The sequence below is a fragment of the Rhipicephalus microplus genome, chromosome 2, assembly GCF_043290135.1.
Source record: "Rhipicephalus microplus isolate Deutch F79 chromosome 2, USDA_Rmic, whole genome shotgun sequence".
NCBI lineage: Eukaryota > Metazoa > Arthropoda > Arachnida > Ixodida > Ixodidae > Rhipicephalus > Rhipicephalus microplus.
In genome coordinates this window covers 84,803,661-84,825,325 of record NC_134701.1, presented here as the reverse complement: position 1 = coordinate 84,825,325, position 21,665 = coordinate 84,803,661, and the positions used below count along the sequence as shown (strand labels likewise).

Genomic DNA, 21,665 nt, shown 5'->3' with positions numbered 1-21,665 from the left:
GAGCAACGGACACAGGTGGGCCACAGAAATGCCTTGTGGAAGCACATCATTCATGTAGCCGAAATCGACAAGAGGTAGACAAGTTTTGTTATCTGTGATGCTGAGCACCGTATAGGGCACTGCAACATTGTGCGCAAGGAGTACGTCGGTGAGAGGCGTAGCGTAATAGTCACCGTCGGGCACAGCTGGTGAGCACAGAAAATCGACGTACGTCACAGTTTTGGAGGGCAGGCGAACAAAGTCGCTGCATTGTAATCGGCATGTAGGTTGGTACGGGGCGGCACTGATTTGTGGCAGTTCAAGGCGGAGCACACCAGCGGAGCAATCAATCAGAGCAGAATCGGCGGCAAGAAAATCGAGGCCTAGTATGAGGTCGTGGGGACATGTTGCAAGCACGGTAAAAAGGACGACCACTTGATGACCGGCTACGGTAAGTTGAGCTGTGCACATACCGACGACAGGGACTATTGCACCATCTGCAACTTGGATGACACTGGTCAAGGGGGGGCGTGAGGACCTTCTTGATGCGACGACGAAAACGCAAACTCATAATACAGACGTGAGCGCCCGTATCTATCAAAGCTTCAACAGGTGTGCCATCGACATATACTTCTAGGGTGTTCCGGTTCAAACGTAAGGGCAACAGAGGATTTTTGGGTAAGGTCGACAAGGCAGCTTCACCTCCAGAAGCTGCGCAGTCTAGTTTTCCGGGGACATGCGGCGGTTGAACGATGGCGAGGGAGAGTGGCGACGCGTATTTGAACGTGAAGGGCGGCTTTGAGGCAGTGGCGACGACGGGACAGGGTGGCCGTAGCCCTCAGGGGCAGTAAATGCTATAGACTCAGTGCGGGTCGGATAACGGTGGTTTGGTGGACGGAATGAGTTACTGTAAGCGGGGTATGAGCCAGAAGACATAGATGGCCATTGGCTGCGGCAGTAACGAGCGATGTGTCCAGCGCGACCACAGCGGAAGCAGATTGGCTTATCATCAGCTGTTCGCCATTCAGACGGGTTCCTGGTTCGAATAGAGTACGGACGGCGACGTCTCATGTCCACAGAAGCTATCGAGGGACCAGTATTATCCAGTGTGGGTGCAGTGGACAGGATACCAAGGTTAGCGAATTCCTGGCGGACAACAGCCTGGATCAAGGCGACAGCTGGCGTTGAGGCGTCGGGCAACGTCGGTTTGTTGGCAGCCGGGTAAGCGGCCTCGAGTTCACGTCGGACGATGCGCGTCACGTCTTCGGTTGTAGACGAATGACAAGGAGTGGCTTCGCAAGACGACGTTGCCGCGGTGTTGGGTAGGCGCTGAAACTGCTGCAAAATGCGTCGACTCTTCGCCTGCTCGAGACGGCGGCACTCTTTGATCACGGCGTCGATGGTCGTTACGTTAGTAAATACAATCAGGCTGAACGCTTTGTCGGCGATTCCTTTTAAAACGTGCGAAATCTTGTCGGCCTCAGTCATGTTGGGATCGGCCCTTTGACACAACGCTAAGACGTCTTGAATATAAGTCAAGTAGGGCTCAGTGGACGTCTGTGTACGTACAGCCAATTGCTTTCGGGCATCAAGCTGTTGACCAAACGGGTTGCCAAAAAGGTCGCGGAGCTGTTGTTTAAACATTTCCCAGCTTGTGATTTCGTGCTCGTGGGTCTCAAACCAGATGCGAGGGGTCTTGTCAAGATAGATAATGACATTTGCAAGCATAACGGTTGGGTCCCTGCCATATTGCTTGCTGATGCGCTCGTACATGCTAAGCCACTTGTCCACATTCGCGTAGTCCTCTCCAGTAAAGGTACCGGTATCACGGGGTTGTGTTAGGGCGACGTACCGGGTTGCTGTCGTTACTGAGGTAGGTGGCGAAGCCGTATCCTCACCCGGAGCCATGGTAGCAGACTTAAGGAGGCGTCCACTGCGTAGCTCTGTTGTCAGAAGAGCACCCAGCACTTCCACCAAAATGTTACGTGGAAAATAACAGTTGTCAATCCGCAGCCACAACGCAGCTCACCGACAACGTCCACTTCTTGTCTTGTCTTGTCTCCTAGGAGATCTTGGCTTCTTCACTCTCAGTCTGAGGCACCTTACTTGGGTATGCCCCACTATGCCCTTTTTCAGTCAGACGAAATCACGTAACACTATGTTAGTCTTTCATCCTGTGTTATATACAGTATGCCTATGGAATTTGTAAAATCACCGCAGTGCATGTCTAATGCATTCCATGTCTTGCCTGCCTGCATTTGTGCTCATTATTGAATAAATGTCTTAGTCACCAACTGCATTCACATCCGAACCTGTTCTGTTCAGGGCCTGAGTATGCCATCATCGGTCGCCCTGGTGGCACGATGGGCGCCCCAGCGTGAACGGTCGACCTTCGTGGCGCTGGTGTTCTGTGGCCGGTACATGGGCATTGTGGTAGCCACTCTGCTTTTTGGTCACCTCTCCTCCATCTCAGTGGCCGGAGGGTGGCCCTTTGCCTTCTACATGTCCGGTGAGCCATGTAAACTCAAGGTGTGTGTGTACTTGTATAAACAAATTGTTGATTTGCAGTTTCACAGGCACGGTTAAGCCCTCTTATTCTTAGGTGACATCGAGTTTTCAGCGACCCGATGCTAACAGTATACATAAAAAAGAAATAGTACAGTCGAATCTCGATAACTCAAACTCAAAGGGGCCCAGAAGTTTGTTCGAATTAAAAGAATTTCAAAATAATGAAAGCTCATTGAATGGAGGGCTCAGCTGCAGTGGCACATGTGCATTAAGCTAAGACACAAGGGCAAAGTTTCAAAAGGCTTACATTTATTCACAAATCACAGGACACCCATTATTAATTGAAGGAACCGGGGATGCGCATCCACACACGTTTGCCTTGCAACGAGCCAATCAACTTCGCACACCATTTGCTATACATTTCCACTTCGGCTTCAGCATTCTGCTGGCAAGAGAAGTAAGGCGGGGCTATATCCAGTGCCAAAAATGCTTCATTATCTCTAAATAGAGGGAGGGGCACCTCATTGCTGTCATCAGAATCCTTGCCGCTGAGGGCAAAAGGGTCCTCAGATGTCGCCACTTTAGGGCATGCAGATTCAATTATTACTGCGTCAGTGATAACGCCAGTAGCCTGAACACTGCTGTCTTCTTGCACATGACTTTAAAATGTCCTGCCATCCTGTAGAAGACTCCTGAAGTTGCCAGAAACGCAAACGAAATCGTCAGAAGAAATCTACATTGCCCCTTCATCATTAGCTGCAGGTTCAACAAAACCCCCTTCCTAAAACGATTGGATGTGGTCTTCTGCCTAATCGAGTTACAAGCATTAGTAAGGATGTGTGCTGCACCGAGATCAATGGAATAGGTTTTCTCGCTGTAGAGACACAACAGCATCCTTTTCAGGATATGATGGCGGTGCAAATTTTTAAAATTCTGGATTATGCCCATGTCCATGGGCTGGACCAGTGCCGTCCTATTCTTGGGCAGGAAGGCCAAATAAATTGCACGTAGGCCTTCAAAATTGCAGTGCGCTGTGCAGTCCACAAAAAGAAGGATCTTCTGGCATTTTGCCGCGAATTTTCTGTCCAGTACATCGTCGCTAGCAGAAAAAATATTCGTCATCCATGCCTTTTTATTTGCGCCGTAATCAATGGGAAGGCTCTTCACACTTCTGAAAGCACCGAGGCCTAGCTGCTTTGCCAATTACGAGCGACCGCCAACGTTCCATGCCTGTCGTGCTCGCGTACACCATCGCCGTTAGCCTCTCCTTACTTTTCTTTCTGCCAACACAATCGTCGCCCTGAAAAATAATAGCTTTTCTGGGCAGCAATTCGTAATGGAGAGCTATCTCATCTACGTTAAAGACGTCTTCGAGCAAGTAGGCAGCAAATAGATCGGTCAGATCGCCAGAGTGCCATTCTTTGCATTTGACTCTGTCAAAATCCGCCTTCTCGCTGCAAACAATCTTGAAAGTAAGTCCATGGCGTTCCTTAAAGCATGACAGCCACCCGTCCGACACCGAGAATTCTTCAAGAGCCATCTGATGTCATATTTGTCGCACCTCACACCAGAGGACGACGACGACTGTGTCTCCGTTGTTGCTACCATGGAGGAAGAAAAAATTAATGAGAGGCCCTGACGTCATATTTGTGCAGCCGCCGCATCGGAAACCCCCGCATCTCCTCCTAGCAGAGAAGCAAATAAACTATTCGCGATTTACGCTGCTCCGCGGACTTGGAACCGGCGCCGGCGGCGAGTCGATTTGCAAATGGTGGTCCTTTTGCGTCTTTTTTAGAAAAGCTGCGCAAATCCCAGTTGTTGTGTATACTCAGTGCAAATCGTGTGCACTGCCGGAAGTACCTAGTGTCACTTTTCCAGTACCTTTGCTTCACTGCTGATCGATAATGCACGGTATTTGCACGCGGAGCTCTTTGCTGTACGCTCTGTTCTTACTCATTGCGTCAACTGAAAACACTCTCAAACTTGTTTTAGTGTTGTAGGCATCTTAACACGTTTTTAGAAGTTGTGTCGTTCATACGGAAGGGCAATACACTCGAAACGAAATTGCCGGGGAACCAAAAAATTTCATTTTCGTGAGAATTTCGCTGCCGCGAGTATGAAAATAAAAACAGTGATATGGCCACCAGAACGAAAATTTATTGCCAGAAGTCGGTCAACTTACTTTGCCGACCCTTGCTATGCAACAAATTCAAAGCTCTCCCTTCGCACTGAAAAAGTGGTCCATTGCTACGTCGTTGTCATGTGTGCCGAAGAAGGAGCGAAGGGTCTGCAGTGCATCCAAAACTACCTGCGGGTCGTTTTGGATGCGCTAGCGCGTCGTTCCTGCCCGCAGTCTCGCTGTCAGCAGAGTTTGGGCTAAAGCCGACTCCAATGACGCGCCGCCCTCGTAGACCGCGCGCCCGCTCGTAGTAATCTGATCGTGCATCTGGTGCGGCCACTCATAGTAATCTGACAGTGCCGCCCCTTACAACTTCGTTGCTTGCGACGAAGCACGTCGCCACGAGTGCGCTAGCACATTGTTCTTGCCCTCAGTCTCGCTGTCGGCGAAGTGAGGGCTAAAGGCGACTTCGATGACGCGCCGCGCTCGTAGTGACCTGATCGCGCATCCGCCTACTGCTTCTAACTAAAGCCTAATTATATCTTAAGTGATCATTGAGCCGTGAACACGTCATGAAGTAGCAATTTTCGAGAGCCATGTCCTCACGACGCACAAGCAGCAGGCGACGATCTCCCGGAGCGAGCGTCGGACCAATGGCGAGGCGAGCTGAGGCAACAAAACCGCCACAGCCAATCAAGAGCCTCGAAACGACCTTCAAACATTTGCTTTTTGTGCACTTGTTTTAAAGGGAGCGGCCAGCTTAGGCGGGAAAGCTTAAACACTGAGAAATGCTCTTTCCGATGAGCCCGAAAAGCCGGCTCTCGGCCCCGCCTTCGCAAAGCCATAATTTTTTTAAAATCGCTGTTTTACCCCGATTTCTAGAAAAAGTTTCTCTACCTAGGTGGGTGAAATGAATTTACCGAAGCACTTCTGCACGGTTTTCAGTGTAGATATTTTCGAATCAGATAGAAAAAGGGTTCCAAAAACTGAAAACTTGATTTTCAAAAAATCGATTTTTTTTTTGCCATTTTTCACGATCCCAACGCCGCGTCCCCCCTTAAGTAAACAAAAATGGTGGTACCCACGCTAGTGCGGCAAAAGCAGATATTTACAAATTTTGAGTGCGCATAACACGCATACGAGCATATTTTCAACAGTTAACTTTTGGCGAGAGGTTAAAATAAGGCCCGTACCATAGTAGAAAAGTTGTTAATGCGGGATCGCTGTCCAAAAACATTTCATTGCCACGACATACATAATACACGGGCTTCTATGAACGTTCGCCAGGGATCTGTAAATATTTCGATGCCGTGGTGATTTCGTACTCGCGGGGTTTCATTATTGCGGGTTTTGACTGTAAACGTTTCTTGTTATCGTACTTAGTGCGTATGTACTGACGATAGTTATAGCACGAGAACAAAACGACGACACAGAGACAAGAAGGACACAAAAGATATGCTCTGTGTCATCATTTTGTTCTCGCGCTATAACTATCGTCATGCCATACCAACTAGCCCAAGCTGCCACACTTCTAAGCGTATGTACTGTTTTGTTTGCGCTCGCTGCGTGTTAGTTGTGTAAGCACTGGTATTAGACACTTTACGAGCATGATTGCGTATACAATACAGTGGTGTCTTCTTTTCCACGTGAAGTTACATCAAGTACTCAAGAAATAACAATTCAAGAAATGAAAGGTAATGTTAATATATTAGTGGCAAAAACTTGGATTACTTGGTTGGAATGCACATTCGCATGGCAGTGCATCCACACACATGTAAAGCTCCCCCCTAAAAAAGCTTTGCGTTTCGTGGTTGTAGTTCTGTGTGTGTATGTGCTGTTTTGTGTGGATATCCACAGTCCCAGTGTCCCTCTTAAAGGACCACAGTTAAACCCCCATGGGACGAAGATGGCAAAATTATCAGTTTACTTTGCTATGTGATGACTTTGGTATATTTCAGTGTGACCTGTTTAAGAATATATATATTCGCCGGCACATTATTTTTTATACTGAAGGTGCCACAGAAAAAATTGAAATCTTGCTTTTATAATGGTTTTAAACAACTAGTTTTGTTGAACTCAAGACCGGCTGACCATGCGTTCATGCCACTCGGCGAGGTCTTCTTCACAGCAGGTGTACATCGTGCATAAATACGGAATGCGGGTCCACTTCACTGCAGTAATACATGTAAGTGAAGTCATGTCGTGGGGGTCGATGAATGAAGGGATCAGACTGTGTGTCCAAGATGAAACTTTTTATTTGGTTGAACTTGTAGCGGGTAAGCGGTAACTCGGATTTCAGGGATACACACTGGCACTGATAGCAATGATCAGAACGGCGGCCGTTGATCGACTGACCCATCCTTGGGACGCACCGTCTTTTATATGTACAGCACGTGTCGAACTTTCCAGGCTTATTATCGCTGGTCGCAGAAGCTCTAGAATAATCTTGAGTGTTCGCGTCTTGTGCTCAATCTTGACAAAATTATCTACTACAATCAAGAAGCTTCTCAAACACTGAGACGTGATCTGTGCCGAGTGTTGCTCACTGTCTTTGCGGGTTTAAACGAATCACATCAAGATAACACTCGTGGTAATATCGCGACCATTCTACCATTGCAGCTTGCCATCAAAAGCTTGGTTGTTGCCCAAAGTTGAGGCTGAATGCTGTGCAACTTCAGTCCACATTGAAAAGCACCAGGGGATTTAAGTTATCCAGAGTCCCCCACTGCGTCATTTCTCTCGACTCGAGTTACCATGTGGCATACCCAACAAACCAAGCAACTAACCAACAACCATACCAGCTTTGTAACTGGACACATGGCTACAAGAACACCTAATCAGGTGCTGACACTAGGTAGAGCAATACAGGAGTATTCCCTTACGCTGGTTGCTGAGCGAACAATAGGGTGCTCACTGTACAGTGATGCTAGGATGCTTGCAGCATGCTAGCGTCCTAACAGATGTGCTAGGATGCTTCCACTTAGGCTTTGGAGATGAGGAGGAAAAAGCATTGAGGTTTCCTCTTGCTGCCTAACTGCAACAAAAGGTGTTGTCCTGCTTCTGCAGCTCCTCGGTTTGCTCCTTGATGCTCCTCGATTTGAAAAATGCATTCACAAAAAAGGATTTATGTGTGGTTCATCACCCTGAGCTCTGGAAGCAGCTAAGCTTTCTGTTGACTGTGGCAGTGATACTTGATTAATTTAAACTGTGGGTAGACTTGCTTCATTACATGCTGCGCAATGTTAGATGAAAATGAAGCTGTACTAAGAGTAATGCTGCTATATTGAGGATTTTGTTATCTTGAAGCTTGGTAAATGGATATTTAAATGTGTGTCATATTCACTTGTGTAATACTAGTGGTTTTTACTTTCAAGGTTAAGGACTTTCTGTAACAATGTCACTAAATTTTAGTTTTTGATAAATTTGGAACAGAAAAAACCTCTACCATTTAAAAATGTTCTAGTTTTTGGGAAACTTGAAAATAGAATGTCAGCAACAATGAAAAAATTCTTTTTTTAAAATCTGCTATTGAGTTGGTAAGCTTAGGTTATAATCAGAGTGATGCAGAGAGCGATAATACTGAAGAATGAAGCAAGGCGTTGGTGAATATGAATATTGACATTGGTGAATATGAATAAACCTGTTTTTAGTGTGTAGACACCTGCCTGCATTATTCAGCCGAATTTGGAGCGTCACCCAAAAAGTTTGAAATGGGGAAAAAAAATTCCGGCGGGTGTCAACTCCCCCTATTTACGGCCCTGTTCAGTGGCTAGTGAGGTGCCGTACTCTCCTGTAAATTCCAAACCACGTCAAATTTTCTCAGAAATAAAGTTGTGGATGTAATGCTAGTAAATGTGGTATGTTAGAGATCGTGCCCCACATTATTCGTTATTTATGACTTACCTATCGTGTTGCAGGGCTACTGGGCTTCTTGTGGCTAGCACTGTGGTACTTCCTGGCCTTCGACGATCCTGCCCACGACCCAAAGGTGTCCGCTGCAGAGCTTCGCAAGATACAATCATCGAATGGTGCTGGACCACTCAAGGCCAGCACAACGGTGAGTAACTGTGCATTAATTTCTTGTGCGTCCGGTAGTATTTACCCGCTTGTAATGTGAGGAGTGACTTTTGAACCTGTTCAGGAGAAAAAAAAAATCGAACCTTAATTGTAATGTGAGTGCCTATGGCACAGACGCGCTGCCTTTATTTATGAAGCATCTTGGCTAGGCCTGTGCGAATAGTAGATTTTAGGTACGAAGTGAATAGTAATTTTGGTCAATTAAATTCGAATTCATTTCAAATAGTATATATGATATATAAAGGAAAATGGGCGTATTTATCCTGACCTAACTAACCTTCACAAAATTTTTTTAAAAGTTGAAATAAGGCTTTTATACGAATGATTTTATTAGGAGAGTGTGAATATCAAAATTTTCGAATAATGAAGAGGTGCAATTTAAATTTTTTTCTCCAGAATTCTTTTACTTAGTCATATATTTATGTTGGAAAAAGTAGAATTGTTATTATAGTCAGTTATTGCACACCAAAATTTTAAAAAATGTCGCCTATTGAACTTGCCTCAAAGCATAGGACTGTAATAGTTGAGCTTGTGACTGTGATGTCTTGGGCTCAATCCACATGTTAAACAAGCCTTTTTGTACCTTTTTTTTTATTACAAAGAGAAACACTTTCGTACCTGCCATGATGACCAGAGAGCATGAGGCTACTGGATTGATGGTGTAACAGTTAACACCCTTGTACTTAAGTCTAAGCAATTATTAGACCAGTTTAGGTGGGAACAATACATCCAGGTTCCCAGGCTATCAATTTTGGTTCGAAAAATCCTGATTTTACAGTTGAACCACTTTATAAGAGGCATGCTCTAGGCAGCAGTTCTCTTATATATGAGTTGTTTTTTATGAGCAAGGTGCCTAGTATGCATTTTCTTATCAACCGTATTTTGCTGTAGGCACACTTTTGTCTCTTATACACATTTGTCTCTTATATAGCGGTTCAACCGTATAGTTTGCTTTAATTTTCTCCCCTGTTCTCCAGGGTCAAGCCCCCTAAGGAAAATAGGAGTACTTAAGAGTGTTTTTAACTACATGACAATGCTCGTTATCTCACTTACTTCGGTTGCCTTTCTCGAGGACTGTGCTTTCGCCATTCTCCGATCAAGAATGCTGTGTTGCGCTGATAGCAGCATGATCGTGACCGAGGTGTATCGAGTGCGCAGCGATAACGCGAGGTAACCGCATAAGATACGAGATAGATGATTACGAATGTGTGATTGAAATGCGCCCCAAATACGCCTTTTTGTTAACAGAGCCACAACTCCCGGCGGCGAGCACTCTATTTTGCCGCATTGCAACCCACTTCGGTGCACCAGCTGCCGACGGCAGTAAACTGTCGTTGACAAAAGAGCCAGATCGTAGCAAAGGTGTGACAGAGGGTTTATTGCAGGAGACAATGCCGCGCGAGCGCGATGTGCGTACGACGGATTTTTAAAGGCGCTGTCGGGAATGTAGCATAACTACGCAATAATCCATCCGTCACCTTCCCTTCACCCCCGTTAGCAACAGAGGACCTTATGTGATGACGCCATTGTAGCGGTACAAAAAGTGCATGGCCTTTTCTATGTTTGCAATTGCGTGGAAAAATACTTCAGCTCGTTTGTATAACCATATCTGCTACTATGAAATCATTCCGGAACTACGAAGAGAGTATACATGCTAAAGTAGCAGCACAGCTGGCAGATGACTCATTGGGCTTTGATATGTGCGCGAACGTTTGTACGGCGATCCATTTGCAAAAACTGGCGTGGCTAGGCATGAAACGCGTTGCCATCATACGTGAAGCTGAGTGCGCCTCTAGTTAATTGCGTGCACTATTAAGCTCACTTCATCAGCGCCGCTCCCTGTAACGTATATGGGTGCATTTGCCCCTTCATGGAGATATTTTTGGAGATATTCATGGAGATATTCTATGAACAGTCTCGGCTAGTTTTTGCCGCCGCTGCCATCATGCACCTTGATACGTATCTATATGTAAACTTAAAAAAGAAAAAAAAGACGCCCGCGCTCGGCACCCAGCTCGTCGGGATGCGCCAATGCGCACTCATCTCCCACGTGTACTTTGCCCCGCAGGAGGGATCAGGAGGTTTTGGAGCTTGTGAACGCATGTGCTTAACCTCCGGTGGAGATAATCGCGTGCCTTGGTCTTTCACCGGGACAACTGCGTTAGTTGTCTGGGCCACAAAGGTCACTCGGCTCGCTGGGCAGGTCTTGTTTGGGAAAATAGCGCACTTTTCTAACACGGTGAAGTCACAGCTGGAACATTCATTAGTTCGCACTCATAACTGCACCTGTGATTACGTTTCGTGCATCATTGTTGTTTAGTTAGCATGTTAAGCATTGAGCTGTAAGCGTTATTAGTTAGCTCTCATCCTGTCTGCGCTGCTTTCGAGCGTCATTTGTCAGCAGTGGGCTGCACGTTTCGATCTGCTAGCCGTGCTCAGCGTTACATCCGAAGTTATTTAATTGTTGCTATTGCATTCATTGCTTCGCCCTTGTGGCAAAACTCACTTTTTTTCTTTGTGCTCGCAGCACAGGACCCAGCACAGGTGGGAAGACTACTTTGTGTAGCGAATGCAGCAGTGGCGAGTCGCCTTCGTTTTCATGAGCACTACGCATTTGCGATCCTGCGCACAAGAGCACAGCAGCGAACGGCGTGCGCTATAACGCTAAGCCACATGTACTGCCGTGCAGGCACTTTAGATTTAGATTGATTGAGATGTTTATGGTTAGTAGGTTTGTTGCAATGACGTGCCGCCACATTCGTCGGTAGCCGTCATCATGCTCCCGTGAACTTCCATGCAGGCATCACAGCACACGTGCCGAAGTCTTAGTAATCACTGCATGATCTACTGAGGCTCTTATAACAAATGCGCAAAATCTTAAGTTCTCGTGTACATTGAAATTCTCGTGTAAATTCGTGTACATTGAATATTCGAGGAATATTTGAGTTATTCCGAATATTGTAAAGTTTTGAATATGTGGTCATCAAATCGCATACAAATATTACAAATGCAATATTTGACGAATATTGAAAACCTTCGAATATTTGCACAGCCCCAAGCTTTTATTTTTCATTCAAATGAGGTCCAATGAACTTTAAGAAGTAGCAGTATTTGACTTTTGGCAGGATGCGAGTAATAACCTGTAAAATACATAACATTTTAAAATTTATTATACTTGGAGCGTATAAGCTATTGTAACAAGCTTCTAAGCTTAAAAAGAGGATGAATTGGTTTGAGGGTATTGTGTTTATTCAAAGGGGTCCTGCAATGCTTTTTCAAATAGCTGTGAAATGAATTTATTAAAGAAGCTTATATCCTCACAAATTCATCACCGCAAACATTTTTATTATTCGTCCAGTTCAAGTGCAGCTGCAAAGTTGCAAAGACGCTACAATTGCATTCTCTCTTCTCCTCTCGATGAAATTGCTGGAAGCGAACTAGAGAGTGATGGCATGGGGAAAGAAAATACGTCACGCGTGCCTCGTGACCTTGACCACTTTCTCTTGTTTTTTTTTTTCTTCTAATGAGTGTCTTATGAGTGCGATCGTGCATATACGTCTGGACAAGTGGTGGCCTCCCGTGGCAGCCCCAGTAACCACCGAGCATGCCTTGCTCAAGAAGCCGATGGCTGATACAATGGCGGTGACGAGTGATTTTTGAGCTTGGCGTCATTTGCTGAGAGAAGACAGCAACTTTTAGCTGACTTTGAGGATTTATTGTGAGTTGCAGGCCAAGTCCTTCGCTGTAATATTTGGCTTGCATGTTCTCGGGAGCCTCGACTCCTGATTGGCAGTGTTTTCTGACAACGCTCAAGAAGTGCTGCAGAGCTCCTCTAAATTTAAAGTTGGGCTTCGTGGCAGAGCGGATTTCTGCTGGGGGGGTGCTTTCATGGCTTGGCACTCCCCCATTGCAGTGAAGCCACCTTTACAGGCAATCACTTGCCGATCGATATACATTTATTCGTTCCTTGCGAATACTTAGAAATTCCCAACAATTGAAATTTGAATCGAAGCGTATTCGAGTACTCTACTATTCGTTCAAATATTTGATGAATTTCAATCGCCACACAAGCCTAATTATGGCCAGTAGACAGATTTTTTGAGAGGTGAGAACATTGCCTGCATTCTTGTCAGGGGTCCAGGGCTCATAATTCAGATATAATAGGTAGATGGGTAGAAGAGAAACCACTTTGCCTACACCAAAATAAGAGTTCATCAGAAAATCAGAACTTGGTACCCTGATTATAAGGAAGATCTCATTTGAGGGAAAAGAACAGCTCTTAGGGCATGTCTGATATAACGCCGTTCAACTGTTATAAAAAAAGCAGGGTGTCTACCGACTTGAAAAATCTGGAAAGTCAGGGAATTCGGACCCTTCTGAAAGGTCAGGGAAAAGTCAGGAAATTTCTGAAAAATCTGGCCTGCTCATGGAAACTGATTCTAGCATGTGCGATCATGCCAAAAATCAGCATTACCATTGATCAAAGCTTAAAAAGCCACTCCTTCGGCTTCAACTACAGTTAACAACTAAAGGTTGTGTGAAAAGAAAGCAGCGTACAACTGTTGCTTCTTAGTGAAGATGCGAAAGGATACACCTACTAAAAGAATACAAAGTGTACTGACATTATGGCACCTGCTACGTGAGCCTTGTTCAATAAATAGTCATAAAAAAGGCGCAGCATCTCACTACAGTTTTTTTACTTTGGGCTCTTCGCCTGTATATTTGTTGATCTTTTTTTGAAAACAATAAACTGACAATGAAAAAATGAAGAGAAGTACCCCTAAGTATGTGACGTAAGCCCTAGAAGTACATTGTTGGAAGCGTTCCATTACTCCTGTTCAGCATATTTCCAGTTGTCTGCATGTGCTGGTGTTCCAGGTGCAGGCATGATGCAAGCTTTCCTTTGGCCAGATAACGCACACTTGACCAGCCAGTTTGGTGGCCTGTAAAATCAACATGTTTAGCGAGGGCATATGAGGTCATGCATAGTTTCCGGACATCATATTCGTGTTTCAACTCTTTCCTTGAAGTAAGTGGTCTTACCGATGTACTGGTTGTCACAATTGTGGCAGCTTAAAATAAAAGAGACAGTGGAAATTTTCGCTTAGCTACTTGTCCTTCCCATTGTCTAAAGCGTTCCTTAGCTTCCATATTCGTACATACACTATGTACATCTGTTGCTTCTACATATCACGCAGCATATCTGACTTTCCAAAGTTAACATAATTCACGTCGTTAAATTTGTGTATGTTTGTCTTACCCGTGATTTGGCTCAGCTTGAAAGCCTTCTGGTTCGGCTAGGACTGCCATTAACTGAGGCTAGGCGGGGTATGTTATGCCTTTTAATATTATTGTTATTAATATCATCATTATTACTTGCAATGCAATGGCAAACATCCTCAGCTACACACTTATTGCTGGTAGCTTGCATTTCAAGGGTAGAGTTGGGTAACTTCATCTAAACTACTATTTCAGTTTCTTGAGGTGGTATTATATAATCTGTGATTAATTTTTAGCTTTATATTTATAGAAGAGTACAAAAACGAAGGTAACCCACCGGCATCTGTGATAAATCTATGGAATCGGGGGAGCTGTTGCGCCCTGACAGATTTTTTCTTGCCAGCACATGTTCAAACGTCATCGCATTAAACACTACCCTAGGTTTCATTGCAGGCATCTGAGGACACTGCCAAACTCTAAGCGTCAGAGACCAGAAAAATAAAACAGCAACATGCATGTGCTCGTCGTGCAAAAAAAAAATGAAAGAAAAAATTATGCAGTAAGGCTTCGTTTTTGTGACATTGTTAGTCATTGTTTAATGCAAGGTGCACAGAATACGTGAGTAGTAGTATTTGTCTTTTTCCTAAAAAGTATATACTAGAGGTGTGCAGTTTAGATGGGGATGCAAATCAATAGTAAAATAAGATCCAATTCAATCCACATCCTAAATAGTTAAGTCAGTAAATACAGGTCAATCTAATCCAATCCACATCCTAAGCGGCCTGGGCTGTAATCATTATAGTGAACTAGAATATATTCCAGTGGCGGAACCAATCAGGCTCCAGCATCTTCCTTTTACACAGATTCCATGAGATGGTGCCACTTCTACGTTTTCTAGCAGCTTAGGCTGCATGGTAGGACTGCCATGGGCTCCTCTAAACGTTTAGCTGCGGTTAATACTAACTCATGTGTTTGCTTTTTGGTTCTTACAAACTTTAAGCAGCCACCTTGCTCACTCACTCACTAGGAGGTTTCCTTTTTGGCCAGATTTTTTTCATATTTACCACGCGTGTTCACAACATTCTCAGCACTTGTGTTACATTTATCTACTTAAGGGGGGACGCGGGTCTTAGAAAAGTAAAAAATGGCCAAAAAATCGATTTTGAGAAAAACGCATTTTTCGAATCTTTGAACCTATAAGCACCTCTCCTCAAATTATTAACGCTAAATTCGATTAAAAAATAGGTTAAAATCTATTTTCAAACCATCACGGGAGTCGCAAAACAACCCGCAAAACGGAAAATTTGTTCGAACTTCCCGCGCGCGCCGCCAGCGAAGCATTCGGCGGATCGGCGCCATCTTGGGCTTGTTTTGAAGCTGGTTCCTTTGTGCGCGTTTTGCGGGCTCTCAAAATGGCGTAGCTCCAACACAACGACTGCCCTCCCCCGTTTTGCGAAGCCGTCTGCCAGACCGCTAATTGGCTAGAGCGCGCGCGCGCCGGCGAGCCCCCCCGTCTCGCGCTTACCATTGGCTGGCGCGGTGGCGCGGCCACGGTTGCTCGCTCTTTTTTTTTTTTTTTTGTTTTGCTCTGTCGACGCCTGCTCTCGTGCATGTTATCTCGTCTGCTGCCCGCTCGTGTACCGACGTCGCCGACGTATACGTCTTTCTGCATTTCGCCGGCATGGCTTGGAAAGCTCGCCTGAAGAAGAACACTCGTCAAGCTTTCGGCAGGAAACGAAAGCGAGCATGGAATGCGCGGCAGAAGGGAGTGGCCTGCGCGCCGCCGAGAACGCCGAAGATGGCCGAGGCAGCGCATTCTGACGACAACGGGCTGTTGGAAATGCCTGTTATTGCGGAGGCAGCACATTCAGACGACGACTCGCTGGCGCAAGTGCCTGTTATTGCCAGAATCCTAGTGAGAGCTTACACGCTACAATTTGGCAACAAGTCCCCAAGACCACCCATGCCTCACTGCGCAGCGTAGAAAGAGCAGTGGCTGAAGCCATCAGCCGCTTTAATCAGGGGGCCACGAAGAGCAATGAAGCAATTGCTGAGAAGCTAGGCTACAGTGCAGGAAATCTCTTCATGCGTCGTAGCCTTGGAAAGGATAAAACCAGGCTTCACAAATCGCCGAGGGAGCACCTGCAGAGCAGTTCAACAAAGGCAACACTTGCAAAGCGACATAAGCCTGCAAGAGACACTGCATACAGCCCTGGCATGCTGTAGAATTGTAAGGATGTCTGGGACAAAAATGTGTGTTTTACTTGAAATAGTGTTTTATGTATAAAAGGGCGATGTTTTTATATATAACATGTGTCTTCCTTTGGTTGTCAGTACACTAGAACAGCCACAAAGTTGTAGACTGGGTTCCTTATACTGATTCAACGGCCAGTACACAGTTTTTAAATGAGCTGTGGCAAATATTTTGGGAAGGTGCATTGACACATTTGGTACAGCCATACTCACATAATGTAGAGCTATACAACGGTGCCATTTTTATTGCTCTAGCTTCACTTTAGCAAAAGTTACAGTTATTAGAAACTTTAGATGCGTTTTTCTCAGTTCTATGTTTTTGTGCACCACACTAAACCTTAGGGGTTTTTCTTATATGTTACTGTTGATTGAGAATGACAAACTTGGTATCATTTTATTTGTAATAACATTACCTATGGGGTGATGCTATTTTGATTACTCTAGAAGCATACTGTTAATTACAATTATGGATAGTAATGAGCGAAAATTGAACAGAATATTCATTGTAAGTGCTGGTCTGTTTTCTTATCTATATAATGCCTAAAAATTAATAAAAATAGCATCACCCCATACAGAAAGCCCTCAGCACTGGGGCTATGCATTTATTTTTTGGATCTGGCTTGATTAAGTTGCCAAAAAGCCCCCAATGAAGTGCATAATTAATTAAATTACAAATGTTAATATCTTTTTATCCACTGAAGCTATTTCAGAAACAATTACATATTTGAAATCAGCATGAAAAACTGTCCAAGATGGTGAGGTTTGGTCAAGATTGAGCCAAAAACAGAAAAAAAATTTTAAAGACCCATGTCCCCCCTTAAAGGAGTGCCAGATTTTTTTTTATCACTCGAGGGCCTGTTTTCGGTGCACAGAGTTTTCCGAACAGACGTAAGGGTCATGGAAAACCTGGAAAAATCAGGAAATATCGAAAAAGTTAATTCGTAGACACCCTGAAAAAGTGAAGAACAAAAACTTAGGTTTTACATGTGTATGGATAAATAATTGGGCGCTTATTAAATGAATCCCAAATATTCGAATTTGCTTCAACATGAATTCAGATTATTTCAAAATTTCAAAGTATTCAAACTGAACGCATATACGTGTGACCACATGTAACCCCCTATTGAGGTGGTTTTTTCTACAACATGATGGTGGCCCCGCCACGGTGGTCTAGTGGCTAAGGTATTCGGCTGCTGACCGGCAGGTAGCGGGATCAAATCCCGGCTGTGGCGGCTGCATTTCCAATGGAGGCGGAAATGTTATAGGCCCATGTACTCAGATTTGGGTGCACATTAAAAAAACCCTGAGGTCGAAATTTCCTGAGCCCTTCACAACGGCGTCTCTCATAATTACATGGTGGTTTTGCGACGTCCCCACAAATCAATCAATCAATGCAACACGATGGTGCTATCTCGCAAAGCCAACCATCCAGGCAAAATTAGCACTACTGAGAATAGGGCTATCAAGTCTGCATTAAAGGAAGTAGAAAGTTGCGGATGGGGAAGGGGGCGAGGTTACACTAACATTGGGAGCCGGCGAAATCACTTATCTCTTGTCTCTTTATTTCCGGTGCCTCTGTAAGTTGTACTTCTGCTGCCTATGTGCTGCTCGGAGCACATGGGCAGCAGATCAGGTCAGCTGAGTCAGCAGGGTCAGCAGCTGCTGAGTAGATTGAAGCCAGTGAAGTAATAATTACTGTCACTGCTGACTGAATAGATTGAAGCCAGTGATAATATGAATAGGCTCGAAGCATTTCTGAGCTCCTGTCGTTTCCTTATGACTGCGACAGAGTGGAGTTCGGCACTTAGTTTTCAGTTAGCCTCAAGTGAAGCTGTGCAGCAGTCGACTATGCTGCTCTTTATTGTTCTTTTGGCATGCGTCCTAAGAAGACACTTGTTAGTTCTTTCAAGAAAAGTAATTGTTGCAATTTTATACGCTAGCTTGATAATGGATTTCGCTAATTTTTTTCATGATACAGAATTTCGGGCGACACAAATATTTTCGCTCCCCCTTAAGATTCGTATCATCGATAATCAGCTGTTGTGGTAAGCATGCATAAATAGAGTATGTTGCTGCATCTCAAACCAGTTTCGTCTTGTTTAGACAGCAGACGTGATGTTCACATTTTTGCTGCTACAGAAACGGCCGCTTCCCTGGCGTGCTGTGTTCACGTCAGCACCTGTGTGGGCCCTGGTGGCAGCGCGGTTCTCCAACTTGTGGGTCTCTCTGCTACTGTTCACCAAGCTGCCAGCGTACGTGGAAGGCGTTCTTGGGATGTCCCTGAGTCAGGTCTGGGCTGGCACAAATAAAAAGATTAGCAATTTTGAGAAGCTAGCTTTTTTTTAAGCTTAATTAAACTTTTATTGGGATAAATTAGTTAGAGCGACAAAATAATTTTGAAAAAATATATTGTTTTAATTATTTCATGGCATATTATATTAATAAAAGAGAACAAAAAGATAAGTGGTGTTTTTTAAATTTGTGCATGGGGAAACTTGAGTGCTTTGATGTCAATAAGACATCACAGATTTTGAAGCCTTTTTTTCGATAATCTGGCCACTTAGCCTCTGTAAAATTTTACAGAACTTCCTGTGTAGTCTGAAGGTTTCAAAAAATACTCACTTGCATTACTCATAGAAAAGCAAAAGATACTAGAGTGGATGGACTAAGGATTTTTGGCCAGCAGGTATCAAAGCTCAGAACTTTTTCAAGTTTTATTGAATAAATGTGGGGTGTTGCCTCTCAGTTTTTCTTCAAATGTCATTGCTTTCTCAGATCGGTTTGGTCATTTCTGTTTGTGTCATTCACGATACTTATTTTTCCCAGAACGCCAACTTCAGTGCTCTCGTGTTTGCCTTCACCATTGTGTCGATGCTGGGTTCGGGCGTGCTTGCAGACTGCCTGCTTCGTTGCGACCTGCCGACCACTCTTGTGCGAAAAGCATTTCAGCTCACTGGTGAGTATCTCGACAGACTTGTTTTCTTAAGGGGGGATGCTACACCTTCCAAAAACTCTTTTATTTTTGCGAGTACCTCAGTCAAATTTGGAGAGCCTATGTAGATTTTACTGCTGATTTCAAAAATCTAATTCTTTTTTTGCTGTGACAATTAGTTTTAAATATATAATGAACTGCGACTTTTTCAATTAAGGCCTAATTAGCTAATTAACTGTAACTTGGATATTGATGTGCAACCTATAGAACCAATTCGGTATGTTCACAGTGTGCAATAAAGTATAAATCATTGTTGTGGGCTATTTCGAAGCAAAGTTGTGGGATGTTGAATATGACATGAAAAATTTCCCCATCTACACTTGAAACAAAAGATCCATTTAGAGAATTTTCTCCAAAAATTATTACAATAAAACTTACTTTACGACACATCCCCTGCATTTATCTTCGAAACAAAAAAGAAATCGTAATGATAACCCAGATAGAACAAGAGATATTGCTCCGGCATAATGGGAAGCACATGAAAATTGTCGTTTTGAGAAATCGAGAAAAACGTGGGCACACATTTTTATTGCAGAAGATGCAACAAGACAACCTCAAAACGCACCAGAAGCATAGTCTGAATGCATTCTGTGCTCATGCCTCCTCTTCACTAGCTTCTGGAGTTCCAATGAGGCTGTTCTTTTCTTGTTGGAGACAATGCTGCGACGGTGGTCTTTTTCTCTCGCTCTCCTGGCACCAGTACTTGTCGCATTCATGTCCATTTCACCTAAGATTGCCGTTGCAGAATTCAAATTGCCCGTGTTGAAGCGCAGCACTGCTTCTGCAACAGCTGCTTCAACAGCGAACAGGGACGCATGGTGCTCCTTGGGGGCCAAACTCCAGATTACCGAATGTAGGCTCTCGTTGGAGTTCTGCATTTTGCCGCGTTCACACCTCTGAAGCAGGGCTCTTTCCGAAAGCCGGGTATAAACCGGTAGTAATGCCTCTGCCACGTCTTTCGGTAGATTGTAGGCATGCCTGGGGTCGGGCTCACCCTTTGCTTTTGCGGCATTGTGCCGACACCATGAAGTTTCACCAGCTGGGCACAGACTGTGGTCCGAGCATTCATCAGTGGAAGTGACGTGGCGGTATGTGGCCATCACAGCCTTTTGCATCTCGGCCACGTCACCTTCATGCGATTTCAGAGCCCGGCCATAATATGTGCTCAGCCTGGTGATCAGCTCACCTGTGAGCCTGCCTTTCCCACCAAGGCCTCTTTTCCCATCGCACTTTTGTTTCTGCACCAGGTTTCTCAATGCGGTGCCCATCCGTTTCTGTACATGATTAATACAGTCTTCCTTCTGCACGTCAATGTAACCATACACCTTGGCGTCTTGTATGGCGCAAAATGTCCTAGAGTCTCCATCAGACAGCATAGTTGTGTAGCGCAGGCCATGGCATTCAAGCGACCTCTGAAATAGAATTAGAGCCGCCTCCACTTCCATTTGCCCCGCTTTGCTGTTCGTATTTTTTTGGCATTTGTGGTTAGCCTTCCATTCTTGATAGCCCTCACTACTAGGCTTTGGGCCCACCTCGCAGCCTAGGCAAAAGTTGGAAAGAACGACGTAGTCCAACACGTAGCCACTAAATAATTCGATAACTGTGCCCACGCCGATGTGGGAAGAATGGCCTCGCGTCTTCCACGTGTCGTCGTAGCTAACGGCAATATTGCCCCGGTGGCCGAAGCACAAGTCATCATAAATTGTTCTAACCTTTTCCGCACATTCGCTCATAGCGGACTCAGCCGCTCGCGTTGCAGGGGGTGCCAGCGTGTTCTTCAACTGCCGCTGAAACGTCTTGTGGTGCATACCGCGGTGTGAGATGCCCATTGTTGCGAAAATATCGTTTATTTTCGTTTGGCCGTTGCCGGTAGCCACCATCGCCCTCGAAGCGAGAAGATTTACTTCAAACGAATTGCACGTTTTCGTGCCGTTCGCGCGGGGCGAAGTCCATTCATTCGCGATCTCGCCGCACCTTTCACACTGCACTAGCACTTTCACGGCAAGTCCGTAGTCCCGATCCCCTCTGACGATCGTAGCCGGTCCGTGGCAGGCTTTGCAACACAAGGCACCCATTATCGCGTTTAGGATATCTAGATGCATAAGCAGATAAGGAGCAGCGTGGTCCGAGTCCTGTGCGGTTGCCTCGCTACAACTCGCGGTGAAAAAGTCAATTTTCCGTGCAGTTGCTGGCGCCGATGAAAGCCGGTCGAGCGTCGCTTTCTCCTGGGCATGATTTTCTTCAACTTCGGCGTTTGTCACCACCTTGGCGTCGATTCGTAGTCGTCCGGAGTTCGCTTCACCGTCATCGTCGTCGGAGGCAACGCGCTCGGTCGCACCATCGCTGAACGGCCGCGGAGCGTCGACACATCGTTCGTCGGAGTCAACCAAGGGCTCTGATGACTTCGTAGACTTTCTCCCACGACCTTTGCGTTTCCTGCGACCAAATGCGTGCACGGTCCGATACTTTTTTGCGTTTCCAGGCATGGCGATACAATCAGAAGCTTCAGAGTGCTCT

The 21,665-nt window shown here is 45.1% G+C and overlaps 1 protein-coding gene across 4 annotated transcripts in view; it reads left to right on the top strand.

Moving 5' to 3' along the window:
* The window catches only part of LOC119170828 (sodium-dependent phosphate transport protein 3-like), an 86,701-nt gene that overhangs the window by 43,378 nt on the left and 21,658 nt on the right, over positions 1-21,665 (top strand). For all 4 annotated transcript variants that reach the window (XM_075886601.1, XM_075886602.1, XM_075886599.1 and 1 more), the window contains 4 exons: positions 2,305-2,488; positions 8,524-8,663; positions 18,296-18,445; positions 18,983-19,112. In XM_075886601.1, the coding sequence (XP_075742716.1) occupies positions 2,305-2,488; positions 8,524-8,663; positions 18,296-18,445; positions 18,983-19,112 (604 nt within the window). The remainder of the gene's footprint in view (positions 1-2,304; positions 2,489-8,523; positions 8,664-18,295; positions 18,446-18,982; positions 19,113-21,665) is intronic.